Source organism: Apiospora phragmitis, assembly GCF_038363925.1.
Source record: "Apiospora phragmitis strain CBS 135458 chromosome Unknown utg000010l:1.0-9815664.0:1.0-9183399.0, whole genome shotgun sequence".
NCBI lineage: Eukaryota > Fungi > Ascomycota > Sordariomycetes > Amphisphaeriales > Apiosporaceae > Apiospora > Apiospora phragmitis.
Window position 1 is genome coordinate 8,078,954 of NW_027117409.1, and position 21,437 is coordinate 8,100,390.

The 21,437-nt window shown below is 50.3% G+C and overlaps 8 protein-coding genes across 8 annotated transcripts; 3 read left to right on the plus strand and 5 right to left on the minus strand.

The window, feature by feature from the left end:
• Positions 1–220: 220 nt before the first annotated feature.
• PG994_012230 (uncharacterized protein) lies at positions 221–753 on the plus strand (the record flags this gene model as incomplete). The annotated part of the gene is made up of 2 exons (XM_066863639.1): positions 221–547; positions 673–753. The coding sequence occupies 2 exons, from the start codon at positions 221–223 to the stop codon at positions 751–753; spliced, it is 408 nt and encodes a 135-aa protein (XP_066712749.1).
• A 392-nt stretch (positions 754–1,145) lies between these two features.
• PG994_012231 (uncharacterized protein) lies at positions 1,146–1,982 on the minus strand (the record flags this gene model as incomplete). The annotated part of the gene is made up of 1 exon (XM_066863640.1): positions 1,146–1,982. One exon carries the CDS (start codon positions 1,980–1,982, stop codon positions 1,146–1,148), a length of 837 nt encoding a protein of 278 aa, XP_066712750.1.
• Positions 1,983–2,541: 559 nt separating this feature from the next.
• Positions 2,542–5,586, minus strand: PG994_012232 (ATP-dependent RNA helicase DHX8; the record flags this gene model as incomplete). The annotated part of the gene is made up of 1 exon (XM_066863641.1): positions 2,542–5,586. The coding sequence occupies one exon, from the start codon at positions 5,584–5,586 to the stop codon at positions 2,542–2,544; it is 3,045 nt and encodes a 1,014-aa protein (XP_066712751.1).
• A 758-nt stretch (positions 5,587–6,344) lies between these two features.
• PG994_012233 (DnaJ domain-containing protein) lies at positions 6,345–7,686 on the plus strand (the record flags this gene model as incomplete). The annotated part of the gene is made up of 2 exons (XM_066863642.1): positions 6,345–6,511; positions 6,603–7,686. 2 exons carry the CDS (start codon positions 6,345–6,347, stop codon positions 7,684–7,686), a joined length of 1,251 nt encoding a protein of 416 aa, XP_066712752.1.
• Positions 7,687–8,172: 486 nt separating this feature from the next.
• On the minus strand, positions 8,173–10,033 carry PG994_012234 (uncharacterized protein; the record flags this gene model as incomplete). Its single annotated transcript, XM_066863643.1, has 2 exons — positions 8,173–9,474; positions 9,527–10,033. 2 exons carry the CDS (start codon positions 10,031–10,033, stop codon positions 8,173–8,175), a joined length of 1,809 nt encoding a protein of 602 aa, XP_066712753.1.
• Positions 10,034–10,708: 675 nt separating this feature from the next.
• On the plus strand, positions 10,709–11,431 carry PG994_012235 (multi protein-bridging factor 1; the record flags this gene model as incomplete). Its single annotated transcript, XM_066863644.1, has 2 exons — positions 10,709–10,867; positions 11,126–11,431. The coding sequence occupies 2 exons, from the start codon at positions 10,709–10,711 to the stop codon at positions 11,429–11,431; spliced, it is 465 nt and encodes a 154-aa protein (XP_066712754.1).
• A 649-nt stretch (positions 11,432–12,080) lies between these two features.
• Positions 12,081–13,577, minus strand: PG994_012236 (uncharacterized protein; the record flags this gene model as incomplete). The annotated part of the gene is made up of 1 exon (XM_066863645.1): positions 12,081–13,577. One exon carries the CDS (start codon positions 13,575–13,577, stop codon positions 12,081–12,083), a length of 1,497 nt encoding a protein of 498 aa, XP_066712755.1.
• A 1,365-nt stretch (positions 13,578–14,942) lies between these two features.
• PG994_012237 (uncharacterized protein) lies at positions 14,943–15,176 on the minus strand (the record flags this gene model as incomplete). Its single annotated transcript, XM_066863646.1, has 1 exon — positions 14,943–15,176. One exon carries the CDS (start codon positions 15,174–15,176, stop codon positions 14,943–14,945), a length of 234 nt encoding a protein of 77 aa, XP_066712756.1.
• Between the last annotated feature and the right edge of the window lie 6,261 nt (positions 15,177–21,437).

The window sequence follows — 21,437 nt, forward strand, 5'->3', positions numbered from 1 at the left end:
GCTTGTCAAGCAGCTGTAGTCTAGGTTAGTAGATAAACGTGCAGCAGCTTTACCTCCCCTTGCCTCATAACCCCTCTTCTTCCCTTTTTCGAACATACGACTATATAGAAACATACATTCCCACATCCTCGTAACAACCCATCAGCCTGTCTTGTTACAACAAACAAACCTCTGACTCAGTATCATCTATCCCACCCCTCCAAACAAACCACATAACACAATGGGTCTCTCCGGCCACTGCCTCTGCGGCGCCGTCAAGTACACGGTCGACGCCGAGCCCCTGATCGTGGCCTACGACCACTGCGACGACTGCCAGCGCCAGTCGGGCAGCACCTACTCGCTCGTCGTCGTCGTGCCCAAGGACAAGCTCAAGATCGACGGCACCACCAAGTCCTTCGCCGGCAAGGGCTCCTCGGGCAACGCCGTCCACCGCGTCTTCTGCCCCGAGTGCGGCTCCCCCATCGCCCACGACCCCGACGCCGCGCCCGAGATCATCGCCGTCAAGGCCGGCACCCTCAGCACCGAGGACAAGAAGAAGCTCAAGCCCGTAAGTTTTGTTCTCTATCAATCTTCCCCATCCCCATTCCTTTTCTTGTCATTCATCCAAGCGTGGATATCCTTCTTTCGCCATGAAAATATTTCAATGGCTGATACTCATCCGCGATTGCTCAGGACACCGAGATCTGGACCATCTCCAAGCTGCCTTTCTGCCAGGAGCACCTGGAGAAGCCCTTCAAGAACATGCCCGAGTAAACTAAACCCGACTTTTTCTCGTTTGATAATACCTGTGGGTTTAGAGGCTTAGTGAAAGTCGATTTGGGTGGCATGGGGATGCTTCGGGATATATGAACTTAGCAGCCCAAGAGGGTCTTCCCAAGCGGCGTTGACGGAAGGAGTTCGCAAAAGGTGGGAGGATGCGAAAAGTACAGTAGTAGCTCGACTATGAATTACAATACCACCAAGTTCAACCATCTCTGAAGAATGGCCTAGTTGGTTGCGTCTTGTTACGACCAGTTTGCACACTCACGATACGAGTTACGCAACATCATTATCTTCATTATAGACTCGTAAGTATAGTAGCTCCTTATTTCACACGTAGCTCATCAAACACACAAGTTACACACTCCATCAGCTTCTTTCGCGGTTTACAACGCAGCCACCAACGCACCACCCGCCATCGCCACCATCAGGCCCTTGGCGCCCGCCACACCAGTAGGCGCCGCGACGTTACCCGTGGGCGTAGTCGAGGAACCCGTCGCCGTCACCGTCGCATCATCGCTGCCTTCGGTAGCAGCAGCACCCGTTTCACTACCACTACTGCCGCTACCACCCGTCGTCTTGGACGCTCCTCCCGACGTCCCTGACGTCCCTGACCCCGTTCCCGTCTCCTCGGGCGTCACCGTCGTAGCCGTGGCCGTAGCGCCCGTAGCACTGCCCGTGACGGGCCCGGGCCCCTGGGACATCTTGGCCGTGAAGTAGAGACTGACGGCCGTCTCGCCGCTCTTGGCGTCACTCGAAGCCGTGCCGCCCACCGTGGGGCCGACGACCGAAGCGCCGGCGGACTCGAAGATCTCCTGGAAGCTGGCGGTCGGAGTGCCAATGCAGAGCGCGCTCGAGGCGACAGCCAACACCGAGGACCAGTAGGTGTTGTCGCGCTCGGAGCGAGCGCCGTGCAGCAGTAGGCACTTCTGGCAGCCCAGGTAGTCGCTAAAATAAGAGCCGCCGCACATGCATTGAGCGTGGGCCTCGAGCGCGAGCGGGGAGCTGCCGCTGGGCTGGCACGCGTTGGCGATGCTGTCGATGGAGATGCAGGGCGGCACTTCGCCCGGGGCGAAGCCGTCCTTGGGGCCCGGCGGGTTGCACACCTTCTGGATGTAGGCGTCGTCGCTGCCGTCGGCGCGGGCGGCTACGGGGATGAGGTCGGACGCGAGGATCGGACGCGCCGCAAGGAGGGCGGCCGAGGCCAGGGTTGCGGTTCTCATCGTGGGCGGATGCGTTTAATGTGGTGATTAAGCCTCAATATGTCTTTGACGTCGCCAAGTGTTATTGACGATATAAGTCACTAATAATGTGATAAGGTTGCTTGCGCCAAAGGGCGGGCAGCAGAAGCTATTAATAAGTATTGATCTCGGACGTCAATGGCGTGAGCGGCTGGTTTCTATATAATTTCCTAATCCCAATACAGTAGTCCTCCACGGCCCAACACGCGATGTTTTGTCCCTGAACGGTACTCAATCCCGTCCATGAAGCGGTCGGTTAGCCAATTCTGTACAAGCCACCACCCCATGGATGCGGCGCGGATTAGGCAGCGACATATCTCTTACTGAATTTCGGAATGGGATGCCGCAAAGGTGTTTATCGGGAAAGAGTAATTTCGCGATGCTCGCTTGAGGCGCAGGAAGGTTGAGTATGCAAGTGGTTGGTCGGCACACCAACGCAGGTTAGCCATCTGCATCTGATTCTCTCCGGTCTCAAGGTGAAAAGCTCGGTAAGGAATATAATCAGTCTCATTAGATGTTCGTAACTCTACACCCCAATACATCATTGCCTTTGCTTGGGCATTTTGCGCTGTTCCAATTCCTCAACGTCTTTCTTCTTGTGGAAGTGAGGCGCGACTTCGTTCAGCCATTGCGGTTTGATGGGCAGACAGGATCGCATGTACTCCTTGGTGGTCTGCACCAATTCGAAGTAAATGACCATTTTCTCCGGTGGATCCGAACCCATGAGAACGGAGCTGGGATGGATGAAAACGGTCGTGTTATTTTTGACGGTCCGATAAGCATCCCCGCTTCGCTGCAGTCGTGCTGCGTTGGGGAAGAAGCCAGCTGTGAGCGCCTTCTTGATGGGGTCAATATTGGCAGCACCGCAGCTTGACGAAGCGACTTCGACTCGTTCGCAAAGCTTCGACAGCTGGTCGCGAACATCACGTGCCCGGGTAAGAGACCGCTGCTGCAAGAAGTTCTCACGAGACCAGATGGGCGAAAAGTCACTGTCAACCCATTGGTTCCAGATGTTGAGCAGAGTGAGATGATCGCCACCTTCCTTGACAGTAAACCGGTTACGGGCGCTGTCAGCGTGGATCTTCTTGTCCTTTGGCCTGAAGAACAGCGCCGATGCTTCGCTCAACATCGACACAATGGACAGTACCTCTTCCACACAGCCGAACTTGTCGGCAGCCAAGACAGCCTTTGCCAACATCGGTTCTGTAGGGAACTCGGCCATCTGACGCCCAACCTTGGTGAGCTCACCTTTGTGGTTGAGTGCTTGCAGAGCAAACAGCTGGTTCAATGCCCCGATTAGAGATTCTGTAGGTGGTGGATCCATAAACTCGAATTCCAGAAGCTGATTGATGCCCAGAGACTTCAAAAGTAGCACGATACTATTCAAATTGGTCCGTTGGATCTCGGGCGTTGTTGACTCGTCCATTTCGTTCATATAGGCATATTTTGTGTAAAGGCGGAAACATTTGCCTGGGCCAACACGTCCAGCACGACCACTGCGCTGATTCGCCGAGGCTCGCGAGCACGGCACGACGACAAGGTTAGACATACCCGTAGCCGGGTTAAACACGTTTTCCTTCACGTATCCAGGGTCGATGACATATACGATACCATCAATGGTCAGACTTGTTTCAGCAATATTCGTTGCCAGGACCACTTTGCGTGCGCCATCAGGGGTAGGTTCGAAAATCTTGGCTTGGAGTTCGGAAGGGAGGTTTGCGTAGATCGGACACACTACGAGCTCCTTGACGCGATTGCCAAGCTTCCGCGCCGTCTCTGTCAATTCTTGTTCTGCTGCATCGATTTCGTCCTGGCCAGTAAGGAACACAAGGATGTCTCCTTTGCCCTGGGTGGTGTGAATTTGGAAAACAGTAGTGATGGCTGCAGCCAGGTAGTTCGCCTCGGGCGCCGGGGTGTAGTAGATGTCGACCGGGTATCTTCTTCCCGGGATGTTGAAAATGGGAGCATCATCAAAGTATTTGGCGAACTTCTCAGCATTCATGGTGGCCGAGGAGATGAGAAGTTTGAGATCCGGCCGTTCTCGTGAAAGATCCTTCACCAATGCCAGGAGAATATCCGTATGTACGGTACGCTCGTGGGCCTCGTCGATCATCAATGCGGAATAGCCCGCCAAATCTGGCTCCGTCATGAACTCGCGAAGTAACATACCATCAGTCATGTACTTCAAAATGGTTTTGTCGCTTGTATTGTCTTCAAAACGGATCGAGTAACCGACCTCGTTGCCGACTTTGGAGCCCATTTCCTCGGCAACACGGGCGGCAACGCTCATGGCTGCCACACGACGTGGTTGCGTGCAGCCCACCTTCTTGCCATCTTTGGTGAAGCCAGCCTCATGCAAGTACTGTGGCAACTGTGTTGTCTTTCCACTTCCAGTCTCACCGACGATAACGAGAATCTGGTACTCGTTGATGGCAGCAATAAACTCGTCCCGGTAAGCCGCGATAGGTAAGCTTTTCCGAGTCTCCTGGATGGAAAGAGCCTTCTTCTCTGCTGCATCAATCTGGGCATCAAGAAAGCGCTGTTCTTTGGTCAACTGCTTGCCCTCCCCAGCCAGAGTAGAATCTAGACTCCAGTTGATATACTGCTCTTCGTCCATAATAAGGGAATAGTCGCCCTCGTATTGCCTCTCAGCGCGGTTGATTTGCGCCTTGGCCTTCTGGGTTTGTTCTCGCTCCCATTCCTCGTGTTCAGTCACAAACTTCTCCTGACCGTACTCGTCCTTATCGACGTAGCGCTTGTACAGAGCCTCCTCTTTCTTTTTGCGGTCGATTTTGCCCTTCTCCGTGATGTAGTCATCGGGCATGTAGTAGCCATCGCGGTGATCGTCGATCTTCAATCGCTCTTCTGCCAGGCGGAGGATTTCCAAGTTCTTGCCAAACTCGGCTCTTTCTTTGTCGGAAAGTCGTGCGCCACTCCTCAACTCGGCCTGCTCGTCCGCAACCTGCTTGCGCAAAAGCGCAAGTCGTTCTGTTTCCCGCTTTTTCAGGTATTCCTGGCGCGAACGTTCGCGAAGGTCAGGCATGGCGGCTCGCCTAGCTGCAGCATCGTCTGCGATGCGGCGTCGTTCTACCATCGCTTTGCTTTCCTTTCCAGATGACCTGTCCTCGACGACCTTGGATTTGCCATCGTCCCTTGCCTTGAGACGTTTGGCGAACTCGTCTGCTTCTTTCCTATCGCGAGCCGTGTCGGAGAGGTCTGCGTCGTCATCATCATGGCGATCGTCGTGGCTCAGTTTCACTCGCTTCGATTCAGACTCTGGGAACTCGGGTTCCTCGTCAGATCCTCCGTCGTCTGATGCAGGCTCCTCATCACCCCACCGGTCATCCACGTCGGAATCGCGGTCGCGCCGCCTGAGGGTCTTGGATTTGTTGCTCCGAGAATTCCTCGGGGAGAGGCTCCGGTCGTACCTGGAAGGGCGGGAGTGACGTTCTTTATCTTGGTCTCGGTCTCGGTCTCGATGCTTGTCCCGATCATCGCGATGGCGATGTTTGCTTCTCTTCTTCTCGACCTTCTGAGGACCAACCTCCTCGTCGTCCATAGGGACGAAGGTGTATCGTTTACTCATTTTGATGAGGTTGTTGGGCGGATTAGATGTTGACGTCTCAATCAATACGGGGGGCCTGAAGGCAGCAAGCTGGTAACTGCGAAACATTTGGCTAGCATTAATAGCACCCCAAGACAAATAATGGGGCCCAAGCTTATCTCAGAGATGCAGGTTTGCTGTCTGCACCTGCACACCCACACTGAGGCAGTCAAACACCAATGGAAGGATTACCCGATTTATGGGTGAAGATGATCACCTGGCTGCTCTTATACACAGCAACTGGTAAGTTTGCAATCATATTTGGGGCATATCATCAATATAGCAAACAGACCTCAGGGCAAGACTGGGCACTCATTGAAGGGATGATCCAAGACTTGTACTTGCATGTGAGGAATGTAAGACACAGCCAATCAAATAATAGCCCAGTTTATTACTAACCTGCATGTATGCCAAGAGCACGGAAGGGACCACTTGAGTTTATCTTATCAAGAAATTTCCCTATCCGTACATGTAGCTTCTGTACGTACTTACCTCTTACATGCAAGTAACACGGTGGCACTCGTCAACCCTCCAGCTGTATTGAACATTGAGAGGAATATCCAGAACCACACTCGTTCAGACAAACGACCTCCCCACTGCTTTTCTACTTCTACCCCAAGGAAACACCCTTCCAATTCAGTTTTATTGCTGCACTCTTATTGCGCCAGCTTCTATTTACTTAGCTACTGGGTGCGGGTTCGAGTTCGACATTTACACGTTTCTGGCCCAGTGCCGCCAACATGTTATTGCATGGAGCAGCCTGGCTGCTCCTGCTGGCCTTCTTGCAGCTGGCCCTCTGCGCCGAGGACTACTACAAGGTTCTCGGCATCAATAAACAAGCCAGCGACAAGCAGATCAAGTCTGCCTACCGCCAACTCAGCAAAAAGTATCACCCGGATAAGAACCCGTAAGCACTCTCCCCTGCCCGCCCGTTTGCGCATATACGTCTTATCTTGACCCATGTTTGCACACCAAACTAACCTCGCGCCCCTGTTCAGAGGCGATGACACCGCCCATGAGAAGTTCGTCGAGGTCTCCGAGGCCTACGAGGCCCTGATCGACGCCGATTCGCGCAAGATCTACGACCAGTACGGCCACGAGGGCCTGAAGCAGCGGCAGCAGGGCGGCGGCCACCACCACGACCCCTTCGACCTGTTCAGCCGCTTCTTCGGCGGCGGTGGCCACTACCAGCGAGGCCAGCCGCGCGGGCACAGCGTGGAGGTTAAGATCGGCGTGTCCCTGCGCGACTTCTACAACGGCCGCGACACCGAGTTCCAGTGGGACAAGCAGCAGATCTGCGAGGAGTGCGACGGCAGCGGCTCCCGCGACGGCGTCGTCGACGTCTGCCAGCACTGCGGCGGCCACGGCATCCGCATCATTAAGCATCAGCTGGCGCCCGGCATGTTCCAGCAGATCCAGACCCAGTGCGACGCCTGCGGCGGTCGCGGCAAGACGATCAAGCACAAGTGCCCCGTGTGCAACGGCAACCGGGTCCTGCGCAAGCCCACGACCGTTGCTATTAAGATCGAGCGTGGTGCCGCCCGCGATTCCAAGATTGTCTACGAGAACGAGGCTGACGCCAGCCCCGACTATGTTGCCGGCGATCTCGTCGTCACTCTGACGGAGAAGGAGCCCGATCTGGAGCTTGATAACCCTGAGCATGTGGACGGTGTCTTCTTTAGACGTAGAGGCAACGATCTGTTTTGGCGGGAGGTGCTCTCGCTTAGGGAAGCGTGGATGGGCGACTGGACGCGGAACATCACACATCTAGACGGTCATATTGTCCGGCTCGGTCGCAAACGCGGCCAGGTCGTGCAGCCGGGCCAGGTCGATACCGTAGAGGGTGAGGGCATGCCCCTTTGGCACGAAGACGGAGACTCGGTCTATCACGAGACCCAGTTCGGCAAGCTCTATGTCGAATACACTGTGGTCTTGCCAGACCAACTAGAAAGTGGCGTGGAGAAGGACTTCTGGGCCACTTGGGAGAAGTGGCGAGGCAAGATCGGTGTGGACCTGCACAAGGACAGTGGCAGGCCCGAGAAGCCGATACCAGATACCGGCCACGAGCGTGATGAACTTTAGACAAAAGATTCTGATATGAGATAGAAATATTGTATAATGGGAAATACCAGCGATTATCCAACCTATTCTGGCCGCCAAGAACGTCCAAGCACATGTCCACTGTAGGGTGCATTCGGCGTGTACGAATAGGGGTCTTGACTAGTACGATATGTTTAATTCAGAGTATTCGAAAAGCTGACATCTAATAAAACACTCTAAAAGTGAGTGAGTTGATATATACTTGGTAGATATATACGCCGACCACATAATCAGCCCTGCTGATAACGCTCAGAGTGCATAATGTCGTGTTCGTCATCTTAAGCCATCCCTGAGTCCTGCCTCAGGGGGATATAGTGTGACCTAAGTAGAGAAAGCTGTCCAACACAGAGGGTTGTCATCCCCATTGACAACATCTAAGCCATGTCCGAGTTCTTAGGCTGATGAGCGCATGGATTGTTGATAATGAAGTCGGTAGAGACATATACAGAGCCAACGCTCAAGTGCCCCTCACATGGTCACCACCCAAGCCATGCATGCCTTCAGAACGAAAAGCTCCAGGCTCAGTATACCCATATCTCCGAGGGCAAGCCTGTCTGCGATAAATCGTCCAAGCACCAAAGACCGGTATGCCCGTCTTGCATATGGCTCCTCGGAGGACATGACAAATCCATCCATGGCCGATGGTCTGAAATCCCGGATATCTTGTTTCAAGTGCGTGGCTTCCTTGGTCGGGGTCTGTGCCGAGGTCATTGGCTGTTCGATACGTTCAGGCCTTTGACGCAAGCGCTGGATCAACTTGAACTGGCCATATTCAAACACGTTCTGCAGGTCCAGAGGGGGAGACGGCTTCTTGAACAGGAGCTTGGGGAGCAAGTCGGGCCGAGATATTGATATGGTACAATTATCGTTGAGTTCACAGAACAGGGCCTCGAGGTCATGAGCATAATATACGAATCGTGTATAAAATACGGGCGTCAAGACCTTGAGCTCCATGGTCTGTTCGTCTCCGGGAGCCCCAGGGTCAGCGTTAGTCATTGTCTCAATGCCCGCGCCTGCTATACCGCTAGGAATATAGCGAATGGTCATCGGAGCAGGACATTGCCGCACGAGATATCGCAAGTACCTTCTAAAGAACTCTTCAAGTCCGGTCTCAATTTCATCTGCTTGGCGCGCAATGCTCCGCTTCCGTGGCTCTGGTCGATACCAGACGTGAAGCTTTCGCTGGAAGAAAAGCACCCCAGCTTCTTTCACGATGCGTGGGAAAGTCACAAGGCCAACCCACCACCATGCTGCCAGGAATTTGACCTTTTGCCAGTTACTCATGGCAGTGGGGTCTATCGCATCTCCTTCCGAGAAAACTCGGGCAACCATTTTGGCGTGCTCCTTCGATGAGTTTAGGGTGATGGTGTTGTTGATTTTCCCAGTCCCTTCCAAAAACGGAGAAAAGGGGTCATGCGCGATCAGAGAGTACGCGCCCTTCCTCGAGTTGAAAGGGGAAACATGGAAATCCTTTGGGATGACTCTCTGCTGCAGCTTATGGTTAGCTGACGGGATGCCGCCTTTTGCAGAGTAATCTGCACCCGAGGCCTCTAATCCAGCAGTGATATCTTCCAGCTCGTTGGTGACCTCATCGGCAGTCACGAAATACATGTGTCTTTCGCCAAATGTGTTATTGACTTCAAGGACGATTGTTGTTAGGTCCTTCTTCGAAGAGTACAGATACCAGAAGGAGACTGGATTGAACTGATATCCCAAGAACTTGGCGGCTGTGACTAGGTAGGCATATGGATAGTCTGCTGGTTTGATACCCTACACACATGTTAGCTGGGATTCTTGGCTACTTTATGGGATTCTTCCTTACTTGAGAGGTCAAATGGGCGTCAAGCTTCCCTCTTAGACCAAGATGGCCATGTCCTCTCTCAAGGTAGTCTGCTGCATCAACCTGGTACCAGCCCTTCTTCTGTGAGCCTGTAGAAATCATGCCGCCAGCGACACCTTCCCAGCCCACAGGGAATCCGATCATGAGGTACGAGTTAGAGAAAGCATGTTTCTTTGGGAAGAACCGGGCATGAGTAGTCCGGCATGGAATCAGCAAAGGTTTGGTTGGGCCATCCCATCCCGAGGGTTGACGGTTGATGCCAAGAAAAGGCCTGGTAACCTGGATAACCAGGTACGCAGCCAATACGGTCACAGCTAGCTTGAGCAATACTGCTTGGCTGATGTTACTGGCCAGAAGAAACTCCAGTAGCCGTCCATGGTACCTCCATATGGCAAAGATGGAGAGGATGAAGGCATCATGAAGGCCACCATACCCCATGTAAATACCCAATGCGGCAGCACACTTCACGAGAAGGATATGCCACGGCATTCCCGGTAGGACGTCCATCTGCCAAGATCCTTGACTCTGTCTGTCCTCAGCTACCCCACCAAACGAAACAAAGAGTAATTCCAGACGTTAACATCAAATCACTTCATGCCTGCACGCAGATAGATGGTAGAGAACCAAAGCAACGAAGAGCCAACAGGTTGTTTGTCGTCAATGTTTTTTGAAGTCCCGTTAAAATATAAAGCATCATCAAGCCCGTACGGACATCCCCCTCGTGTGACTGGAAGGGCACGTACTTCTGTAGCGTAGCATCGGCTGTTTCCAATCTGACCCAAGACCGAATTACGCCACAGTTTGCCCGGTGGCTGCTTTAGGTACCTAGCCTCACATTAGCCCCATCGGCAATAAGCAGCCTGGCCGAAGACTCGAGGACTGATTGATTGAGTCAGCCCGGCGAAGGCCAGCTGGGAAACTTCCTCTGGACCCTTCAGCAGCCCAGCCCACTTCATACCGTCATAAAGGCGCCCGCCAATTCCATCGACTTCCACTTCCGTCCGCCGAAGAAAGTTGTCATCTACTTTTACCATTTCCACCCAACCTCACGCGACAACACCAATAACGACACCAATTCAGCATAACCGTTGATTCCCACCCGCCTCGACGCATAAACAACGACAAAAAGCATCACCTCAACACAAAATCCAAATACTCGCCAAGATGTCTGACGACTGGGATCAAGTCACCAAGATTGGTAGCAAGGCGCGCTCCGGTGCCAGCCAGCGAGAGACCGTCGTCCGAGGAAACGCTGCCCTGAACGCTGCCCGTCGAGCCGGTGGTTCCATCAACACCGAGAAGAAGTTTGGTGCCGGCAACGCTGTAAGTTGATTGATCTCCAAACCCATTCCTCCATGCCAGCCCTCTATGCACCCGCCTACCATTGGGTGGTGTATGACGCCCGCAGAGGGGCAAAATGTGGGGGGTGGTGGGCTATCACTCTCGGGTTGGCGACATCTGCAATGAGCAGCACCCTCACCACATATTGCCCCTATGCACGGATAGAAAATGACCCATACTATTACTACCCCAAAGGAAGAAGAAGAAAACACAGCATGCTAATTTTATAAATCATCACAGGCCACCAAGCCCGGCGTCGAAGGCCAGCGCCTCACCAAGGTGGACCGCAGCGACGACATCATCAAGCCCACGACGGTCGGCAAGGAGGTCGGCACCGTCATCTCGCAGGCGCGGCAGGCCCAGGAGCCCAAGATGACGCAGAAGGACCTCGCGACGCGCTGCAACACCACCCCGACCGTCGTCGCCGACTTCGAGCGCGGCACCGCCGCCCCGGACCAAAAGGTCCTGGGCGCCATGGAGCGCGTCCTCAAGATCAAGCTCCGCGGCTCCAACATCGGCGAGCCCCTGTTCAAGAAGAAGGCGTAAATGTTGGGTTGGCTGGTTTTTAGCTAGCTACCTACCTACTCAGTTAGGAGACAAAGACGAGAGACAACGGTGCCTTTTTACGATGTATATGAAGGGGAGGCGGCGTTGCTAGAGAGTGTGCGAGAAGTGTGCGAGAGGAAACACGCATGCTCAATAGAGGCAGGAAGCAACCAAAAAAAGAATCAGTCCTGCGGCGGAGACCACCAGAACGATGGCCTTCAGGATTATGGCGTAGCTCTTTGCTACTTTTGTTATGACACAGATCTGGGAGCATAGATGTATCCCGGATTTCTACGTTCTAGTCTTTCAGAGAGAATAGACATGGCGTCACTGGCAACCCCTTTTTTCGTATGTGCAAGTACAATGTCCATTGTGTGATCATCATTATTATGATTCAAATTCGGGTCTTCGACATCATGTGACAAGTCCAATGGTCTTGGGGGTGCGCCTTTGCGATGCTAATCAAACAGGGGTAGTAGTTCCCATGGTATCCCAAACACCTCGCAAATGCCACGATGAGAGCAGGCTTTCAAAAACAGTAGACAGAAAAGTGACGAGCCCCAATCAGTATACACATCCTCCTCCTCCAAGTTCGTACATTCATCCATCCTTCCACCTATCAACCCAACATAACCAACCAGCTCCCCCCTTACTGTTTGGCGATGATAGCCTGCACCCGTCTCTCGGCCTCGACCTTGCTCAGCTGTCGACTCGCCTCGATGACGACGTTCTCCCGCTCCCCGATGGTGACAACGCGGATCCATTCGGGAGCGACCTCCTGCGCCAGGATGCGGATGCAGACGGCGCCCTCCTCGCGCGAGATGCCCATGCGGAAGGAGTCCTTGAGCTTCTCGAGCACGACCGTCATGGTGAAGGAGATGCGGCCCTGGCTGCCTCCGGCGCTCGACCGGCTCAGCATGCCAAGCAGCGACGTGACCTCGGCGACGCGGTGCAGGGCGGCGCGGCGTTCCAGTTCGGCCGGCGAGAGGTCGGCGGGCAGAGAGGCCTTGGCCAGCTGCTTGTGGCGGATGCGGTCCAGCAGGCTCATCTTGGAGCCGTCCGGGTTGGTGAGGGAGTTGGCAGCGGCCGCGGCGGCTGCGGGCTTGGCGTCTTTTTCTTGTTTCTTCATCGCGATGCCCTGCTTCAGCTCCTCCAGACGCTTCTGTCCCTTGGCCAGGACGGGTGCTGCCTTGGCCACGGAGTCGCAGATGGTGATCGGGGCCTTGGGGAGGCTGTTGGTGAATCGGAGGGTGTCGGTCTCTCCATGGGCGGTAAAGCGGCGCCAGAGCTGTTCCATCTTGTTGTGGTAGTCTCGGTTGAGCTCCTTCTCGTTCAGATGGCCGCCAGGGAGCTTGGAGGAATCAACTTCGAGGCAGATTTTCCCGCGTCCGTAGTTTGAAAGCGTCAAGAGGCTGGCCGTCATGTTCTGAACTCCGAGACAGATGCGGATGTCGTTTTCTGTCACAGCCTTCTTGCCCCAGGCCCGTGCAATGTTGGGACACAAGCTGCGAAGATCAACCGGGACATTGGTGCCATTGTGTGCGTAGTGGAGGGTGAGGGTCTTCAAGAAGGAGCTGTGGAGGTTGATCAAACTGATGATCTCGCTGGGGAGACCGCGCTCTGAGGATGGTGCTGGCTCGAAGTCAGGTTCAGCAGCAGATGTGTCTGCAGTGAGCGGTGATGAGCTGCGTAATGGCGAGGACTCGAGTCGGAGTCTCTTGAAAAGCTTGTCTGTGTTGACGGAAGATGCATCCGAATCGGACACACTCGGGCTTCTGGCGCGCTTGAGGGGTGCGGGTGCTGCGCGTGCCTTCTTGGCCGGACGGCCGCGTCCACGCTTCTGTGGCGTCTCGACCGACTTCAATGGTGTTGGGATAAGTGCGACTTTCTTGATTGGGGTCTCGTCGGCTGAAGAGGAGTTGTCGTCGTCTGCGGGAGCGACGGCTTTGCGTTTACGCGACTCGGATGTGAGAGCAGCAAGCTTTACTGCGGGTTTGACTGCGGGAGTGACGTTCTTCTTGAGATCGTTATTTCCGGCATTCTTGGTGGTGCGGGTGAAGCTCGTGATGTTGGCAGAGCCCGACTTCTTGGCAGGCGTGGCCTTGGATCTGGTGGACGCCGGTTGGCGCTTTACAGCTGCAGGCATTGTGGTATGCGTGTAGTGTAATGTGGTGTGGGAAGGTGTAAGTGAAAGGATATGTGTGTATGGAGTGGACAGACAGTTGCGATGCAAGAAGATTTCAAGATATCCAACACGGAAGGTATGATGGAAAAAAGAAGATCGAAAGAAGCGCCAGTGACAATGGCATGGACAACTAAAGTAAAGTACGAGCTGAACAAGTGAGTGGGTTGCAGCACGTAGGAATAAGGAGCGTGTATAAGTTGTGATGCAAGACCCGCGCACGCGTTGAGTGGCTTCACAAGCGTGACCCGGACGCGTTAAGTGGGGGCCCGAAGCAAAGCAGCCAATCAGAAAGCCGAGACGCCACGGCACGACCCGGATTTTGGTGCAAAGTCGCGACCTGCCAAGCCTTTTTGACAACCCGACCCGCCCAAAATTGGGAGATTTTTGGAGGCTCAGAATCCTGCAGTACAATGGATAAAGAATGGAACGACTACTGTACGCTGGGAAGATTGCCGATTCCTAGAGACGATGAATGAAGGCTGTTAGTTATTAGTCCGCATGCAATTGAGCCCGCAGTTATGCTTGCCAACCAACCAGCATGACCAGTTAGGTTTAGGTAGTTGGTTTTGTTCATGCGATTGCACATACCTTATGAAGTAGCTACCTAAGGTCCCGGGCTCGAAGTGATGGTAGTTTAAAAGAATGTGATATCCGAGGCTCCGGAGAATTATAAAAGTAATGTCGTAAATGCTGCAGAAGTCAATCCGTGAGGACTGGAAAGGACAGCATCGCATCGGGGCCCTTTTTCTGTCTGTCGTCTCTGTCGTTTCAGCGACACGACACGGCCCACGGCTAGTTGTTGCTACCGAGCAACCCAAAATGAAGAGCCACCTCTCCCCAGTATACGCACAAGATCAGGAGCAGAAAACCATCGAGCGAACTTCTGAAAGCTTTTGTCACATTACGCCCCGGCTAGTATCACTTGCTTCCAAAAGACAACTTTCGTACAGCAATCATCCATCATCATACAATCAAGTGATGGGGCAAAGGACTCGCGCCTGCCCACACCCAGACGCTATGTTCTCCCCATGAGATCCCCCATTAACACCATTTCCATTATTCCTTTTTGTTCTTATCATCCACGACAGGAACACCAACGCCTAGCTTTTTGTGTATGTAGACCGAAAACCTGGCCCTTCCAAACCATGTCTTGTTGCACACCATGAAACGCCTGGGGAAAAAGAGAGAGAAAGGAAAAGACCTTGCGATGAAACTCGCTACCAATACAAAGACATGCTGGCAATGCTAATGAAGTGACGATGCCTCTACTCCACTCCAGAGAGGTTGACACACTGGCGACTCCATACAAGAGGTCCGCGCCATCGATCAATGGCGGATCGAGTGTCGCCAGTGGTCAGTCTGGAAGCTGACAGGACTGGGCGGGGGAGGGGCAGGAACGTCCCAGTCTCGCTCCTTGATCGTGCGGACCGGTGTTGCAGGCTTGTCGTGACTCGAGGCCAACGTAGCATTCAAGCTGGCGAACAGCTCCTCTGACGTGACCAAGCGTATAGACTTGCGAGGAGGCGTGACGGGAATTGGCGCTGCAATTTGACTAGGCATGATGCTGGTTCTGTTGCAAAATGTGAGTTTACAATACTGGTGACTTGGTGATGCATATGTACGGTTATGCTTTGTATTGTGGAAGTATGGGCTTGGGTCGCCTTGCTCGCTGTGCTTGTGCAGGCCCGGAGTCTGCTAGGAGGATGGGTGAAATTGGACATGGTGATACTCACTATTTCTGGACGCTCTTCGAGTCAAACGAGTTGGATGAGAGAGTGGATGGTATTATTGCAAGCGCAATAAGATATGATATTGATGAAAGGTGGCAGCAGCCTAGATGCGATATCGTGTAGTCGTGGTATGAAGCTACCCTTTGGTGTGGAGGTGATGGGGAATGTTCAAAGTGGTGTGCCGAAAGAGAATCAAATGCAGTTTGTGGCAAATGGACCAGCGAGGTTGAAATAAAATTCCTGGTCTTGGGATGAGCGAGGCAGACAGCTTTTTCTCGGCAGACGACGTGTCTCGGTCTTTATGAGTGAATGTAATGTGTATGCTTGTATGCGTGTGGAAAGAGCGGTGGGTGTGTGTAAGTCACTTCTTGCTGCCACTGCTACTGCTAGCCTGCTTGAGAATCCGGAAATGTTTGTGGCAACGAAGCTGCAAGGTAGATAGGTGGGAGACACCGGACAGCAACGCGGTACTTTGATCGTTGTACCCGGGATATGTACCCAGGTTTGATCAGCTTGACTGAGGTCGTACGAGAAAGCCGACTGTCTCTGGTTTCTTCAAAGCAGGAAGACCCAAAATGTGGGATGTCCGTTGGGTGTATGTATATGGGCAGGTGCAGGCGACTATTACGGTCGGTCGGTGCTGGGTGCTAACCTAGTGTATCGCAAAGTATGGATGTGTGTAACGAAGCATTGGAAGTCTGGGGAAATACGGAGCAGATATCAATCATATGTCCTCTATGGAAGGCGAACTTGCGGGAGCGCGCCTGCGGTTGGGGAGTGAGTTGGTATTTAATAAGTGCTGGAATCATCCATCGAGTTCCAGTATTGGATTTCTCCGTACACGTAATATCCAAGGCATGATAAGGCCCTGAAGGGAGGACAAAGTACCAACCGTGCAACGATCTAACGAGACGGTACATTGATGTCCTGTAATGACTGACAAGGCAGGACGCACAAACACAATGCAGTCATCGGCATGGCATTCCTCACCCCATTCTTTCCTTTGGCCCCACGTTTGGGGGTCAGGACGGATTTTTGAGATTCAGAGGAAGGGAGAGGGAAGCTGGGGGCCCAAATCGGTTGGTGGCACGCACGCCTGGGATCGCACGGAGGAATCCAAGCTAGACTCATCGAGTCGCAAAGTGTGTGCGTGTGTGCGTGTACATCTAAGGTATGCTTATGCTTATGCTCTGCTGGCTACCTAAGTATACAATCGCGGGTAGCAAGATTGATAGGATCGGGCTCGTACTGTGCAATCCCATACCGTGCTGTACGTACCTTGCCTTACACCTCTACTGAGGCGAGATGAGCCCAGTTTAGCCTAAGTGCCATGTTAGTAGTAGATAGGCCAGAAATGGGCGCTGTTAGATTCCGTCGGTGCTACCCAGGAACTCGTAATGCTGTTCTCGAAATCGATTATGGCTGGCCTCTGGCTACCTACCAAGCGCGCCGGCTGGAGTAACGAAAGGGCCTGGTGCAGGTCCAGTTCCCAATGTTACCGTCAAGGCGTCCACATACGACTCTCATCACGTTTCTCTGCATAGCATCCAACATCCAGTCACCGCTTTGGTACTGTATGTGCTGTTGTTCGTTGGTCGGCAGAGACCCTAGACAGGTTTCAATATAACAATGCTTCCCAAGAATATCTCGGAGAAGAAGAAAAAGAGACGGCCTCTCGTACGTAGGCACCACTGAGGACCGTGCCAATGGGTTTCAAGCGTTGGCTGTCCGGATTGCAACCTTGTTTGGGGCGGCAAGCATTAATTACGTTGCCTATCACAGAACTCAAAAAGGTTCGAAAAAGTTGATATGGAGGAGACACAAGTTCGGGTTTCCCGCGCTTGCCCCGACCCCAGACTCCCAGAGTGGGTCGTCTCCATGTTTCCCCCACAATAGTAACGAGACAAGATGTGGAGGCACCAGGGGGCAGTCATCTAAGGGGCTTCTAGGCTTGCAACTTGCGAGGGGGCAGCTTGCAAGGCGTGCTGGCATGCAAGGCATGTCCCAAATCAAGGTTCCCCATTTTCCACCCTTTCCCCTATCTGTTCTGTCTATCAGCGCCCCGTCCTGCACATCATATCGGTCTTGTCTATCTGACTTGACTTCATGTCCCCATCTACAAACCGTGTCGTATCTCTTGAGCGGAGTGGGGGGCACACAGGACAAACTAGAAACTTAATACATGAATGGATGTTAGATACGCGATCATGCCAACATCACGATCACATACAACGCGACAGAAGGCGGGAAAAGGCAGGCGGCCGCCTCGGCCGTATTGCATTCCTCCCTACATATTTGACTCGTCGTTTGAGCTGGGTCAGGTAGCTGTAAACAGACGAAATTGCCATGCAATGCGAGCGCACACGAACAGCCAGGTTCTGGTCACAGCAAGAGGGATCAATCAATCAATCGTTTCGTTCCAGCGTTCCGGCAGCTCCCAAACACGAGAAGAACAAATCGGAGTTGCTATTTCTATACCATAAAATCAATAAAACCGGAGCTGAGTATTGTACCCCTGCAATCACTCTCATCATTGGCTTCGAGAATCCTTCCGTCAGCGCGTGGGGGTTGTTTTTGTTACTTGGCTTTGTTGTTTCTGTGGATTGGTTGGTGGTTCCAGGGTGCAGGGCTTCTGTGACGGGCCTGGCCATCTCTTGATTGACTTCCGTCTGCATCCGGAACGTGCCCCCCAATAGAAGAGGAAGAAGAACAAAGTAATCTGGCTCCTGATCTCACCGAATATATACACGTTTTTCTCTTTTCATTAATATCAAATCATAATCTAACCTACCTCACATTGGTATAAAGGGACCCCATCAGTCGGTCAGCAATTCGGTGTGTCGATTGGTCTCATCCATTCACTAACAAGCCTGAAAACCGCCGTTGGAAAAGTGACAAGTGTCATATCGACAGGGAGCTCCCTTGATGGACGCATGCCTGACTACTACTAGCAAGTCTTACCTCATCCTCTTCCCTTTAGCTATCACTCTCCTGTTTGCCGGCAGACTTCGTTTACACTACGAGATGCTCCAAACGACAACGTCCAACGCATTCGAAAACATACTTCTTCACTTTCGAAGCGTGCCCTACGTAGGTAGGAGATCTAGGTAGGATCTGGTTCTCGTCATGACTTCCAGCATTGTCTGCAGGGCTATCGGTCTGGGGTACATGACGCATGGAGAGTTGCATTTTCCCCAGGCTCCTCTCCCGCAGTGGATCTCTCGTTTCCATCATTATGGCCATTCCGTTTCGACTCCTTACGCCGTCCTCTGCAGGTCCTCGTTCATTAATGCCCCATCCACGTTGGCGAGCTGTCAGGCTATTTACTGTCCGGCCGCTGCTACTGCATCGAGCCTTATCTGCCGAGGACTTGCGGTCAGAGGATTAGGGGTGCGTGAGAAGGAAATCCTTCTGTATCTGCACCGCGAATCCGATGGTTTCGTGTCGATTGCCCGGCAGTTCCGTCTAAGTAGACATCGTTCATGCCAGCGCATGTTGTGAGACGTTTGCTAAGCTACTGCTCAGTGCCTTGCCATTCCTATTTCACTGTTTGGTATCGGTCACGTCATGGCCTCAGACATTGCCCATACCGCTACTTACGTTATCCAGCCCCCAACCACCAGGTAGCCATTGCTACAGTCGGATGCCTTGTACGAAATCCATTGGTGTTCATTGGCTCTTGTCCAGATACAGCACGCGCCTCTTTCATTTCTTACATCCACACAAAGGTCATTTCGTACGTGTTATGACTCCGACCCCGTCTTACTGTGACAGCGGGCCTGTAAACACACCGGTTGAGTTCTCTATCACGGCGAAGTATCAAACAGTCCATTTTTACTTTTAGATCCACCCAATCCTCTTGACCAGATAGGCCGATTGGGGCGTTATCCGAGTGAACATGCCATGCCAGTAACACTGGTGGGCTCGCAAATTATTGACTTGATAAGTTTAAACTTTTCAATATCTTGGATGGGTGCAACGCAACACCTTCTCAATCCTACTGAGACCTCTTTGCCGCTGCTGGCGGCGCGGGGTATTCCTTGCCGCGACGGGCCTATCTCGACGGTGGGCTCCTGGTAACGTAAAAAAGCATGGTCTGACGAAGCTGACGAAGCCTTGCACAGGAAGTGGCTTCTAGACCTTTTCCATGACCACCTTTCGTGGAGCCCCTTTTTTGCTGTATCACGTTGGTCGGCGCAGTCCGCAGTAATACCAACCACCACTCATTCCGCCAAGATACGAAGGGGACACGTAAAAAGAGCATTGGTCAGTATTGGTCAGCTCTCCCGACGAATGCAATACTCGGAGCCACCTCCGCTTCGTGCGTCGAAATGTGCTTGGCTCGTTAAATGAGGCCACCCCCATATTCTGTCTCTTATGAGTCGAGTGGTCGCGTTTCGATTGTGATATGGAGTGACAGCGATATGCATCGCGGACTTCCTTTTCGTGATTAGTAGGGCTTCTTGTAAGGGTACATATTTATTATATTATGACGCTAGGGAGAAAGGGTTTCTTATTACGTAATTATTAAAAATAGTCTTAAATATAATTTATAAATACACGGGTTATAATATATAAATTATTTAAATAAAACCGTAATAATTACTTGCTTTTTAAAAAGGGGTTTAATTTAAAAATAACGGAATTAAATTTATAACTTTTTTAAAAAAGTAAATTTAAAACCTTTTATTTATTAATAATATAAATATAATTTTATTTAATTAAAAACTTATAAACTATAAGATAATTTTTATTATTAAATATTATATTAACTTAATATATATATATATATATATATATAAATAAACTTAATTATGTTTTTTATATTCTATATTACTTTAATTAACGTTTTTTTATATATTATTTAATAACGAGAAATATTAAGCTAATAGGTTTACCGGCGCCGCTTTTTAGCTTTTTATTATTTCAAATATTTATAATATATATACGGTTTCGAAAAATTAAGGTTTTATTTTATTAAAGCTCGATTAATTAGTTTTAAAAACTTTATTAATTTTTTAAAGTTTATTTAAAGTTTTACTATTAACTTTATTAAGTAATATTTTATATATTTTATTATTATATAATATAAATAAATTCTAATTTTAAGTAGTTTTTATTAATACTATTATAACGTATTAATATTTATTATCTTTCGAGCTTTTTATTAAATTAGTCGATAAAAGAATTTATAAAAGCTTTTATTAATAACGAGTAATAAAAAATTTAAAAGAACTAAGAATTAGTTAATGATTTTAAATAATACGCGCTTTAATAAGTTTTCTTTATTGAAAAACTCCTTTTCTATTATTAAATTTCTTTATAAAGCGTAATATCTTAATATATTTAATGTTAAAAAGGATTTAAATTTTTTTAAAAGTAAGCTAAAACTAATTTTTATTTATTACTATAATTTCAAGCTTTTAAACCTCTTATATTATTATTTATAAATAATTAAATATATTTTATAAGTATTTATTAAAATTGTTAATTATAAAATAATCTTTATTTATTTTATTATTATATTTTTTAATTATAGTTTTAATACGAGCGATCGTTATATAATAAAATAAGTACGGCGATAAGATTTTATTATTACGGTCTAGTCGAGATATAGATAATAAAATTAATAAAAACGTAGCTTGAAAAGCTACGTTATAAAATTAAATAAGTATAGAATAAAAGTAAGCTTAATTAAAAGCTTATACGTTAATATTATAAGTTAAGTCGGTTTATATTATTAAATATACTTTTATTTAATACGTATAAAACGTTAATTTATTTCGATAATTTAATATCGTAATAATATTCCCTTTTTAAATAAAGCTTCGTCGATATATAACTAAATTTTCGTTAAACGATTTAAAAGAGTCTAGGCTTATTTAAATACCGGCGGTAAAAATTAATTACTACTTTTATAATATTTCTAATTAAGTAATAAGTTTATCGGTAGAATTATTATAACCGGCTTATTTTATAATATATTTTAATTAAAAAGGACCGTTATATTTATAACGGTTTTAATAAAAGTTTAATACCTCTTCGACTTTTTATTCTTTAATACTTTTAACTTCGATAAAAAAAGGAGGGT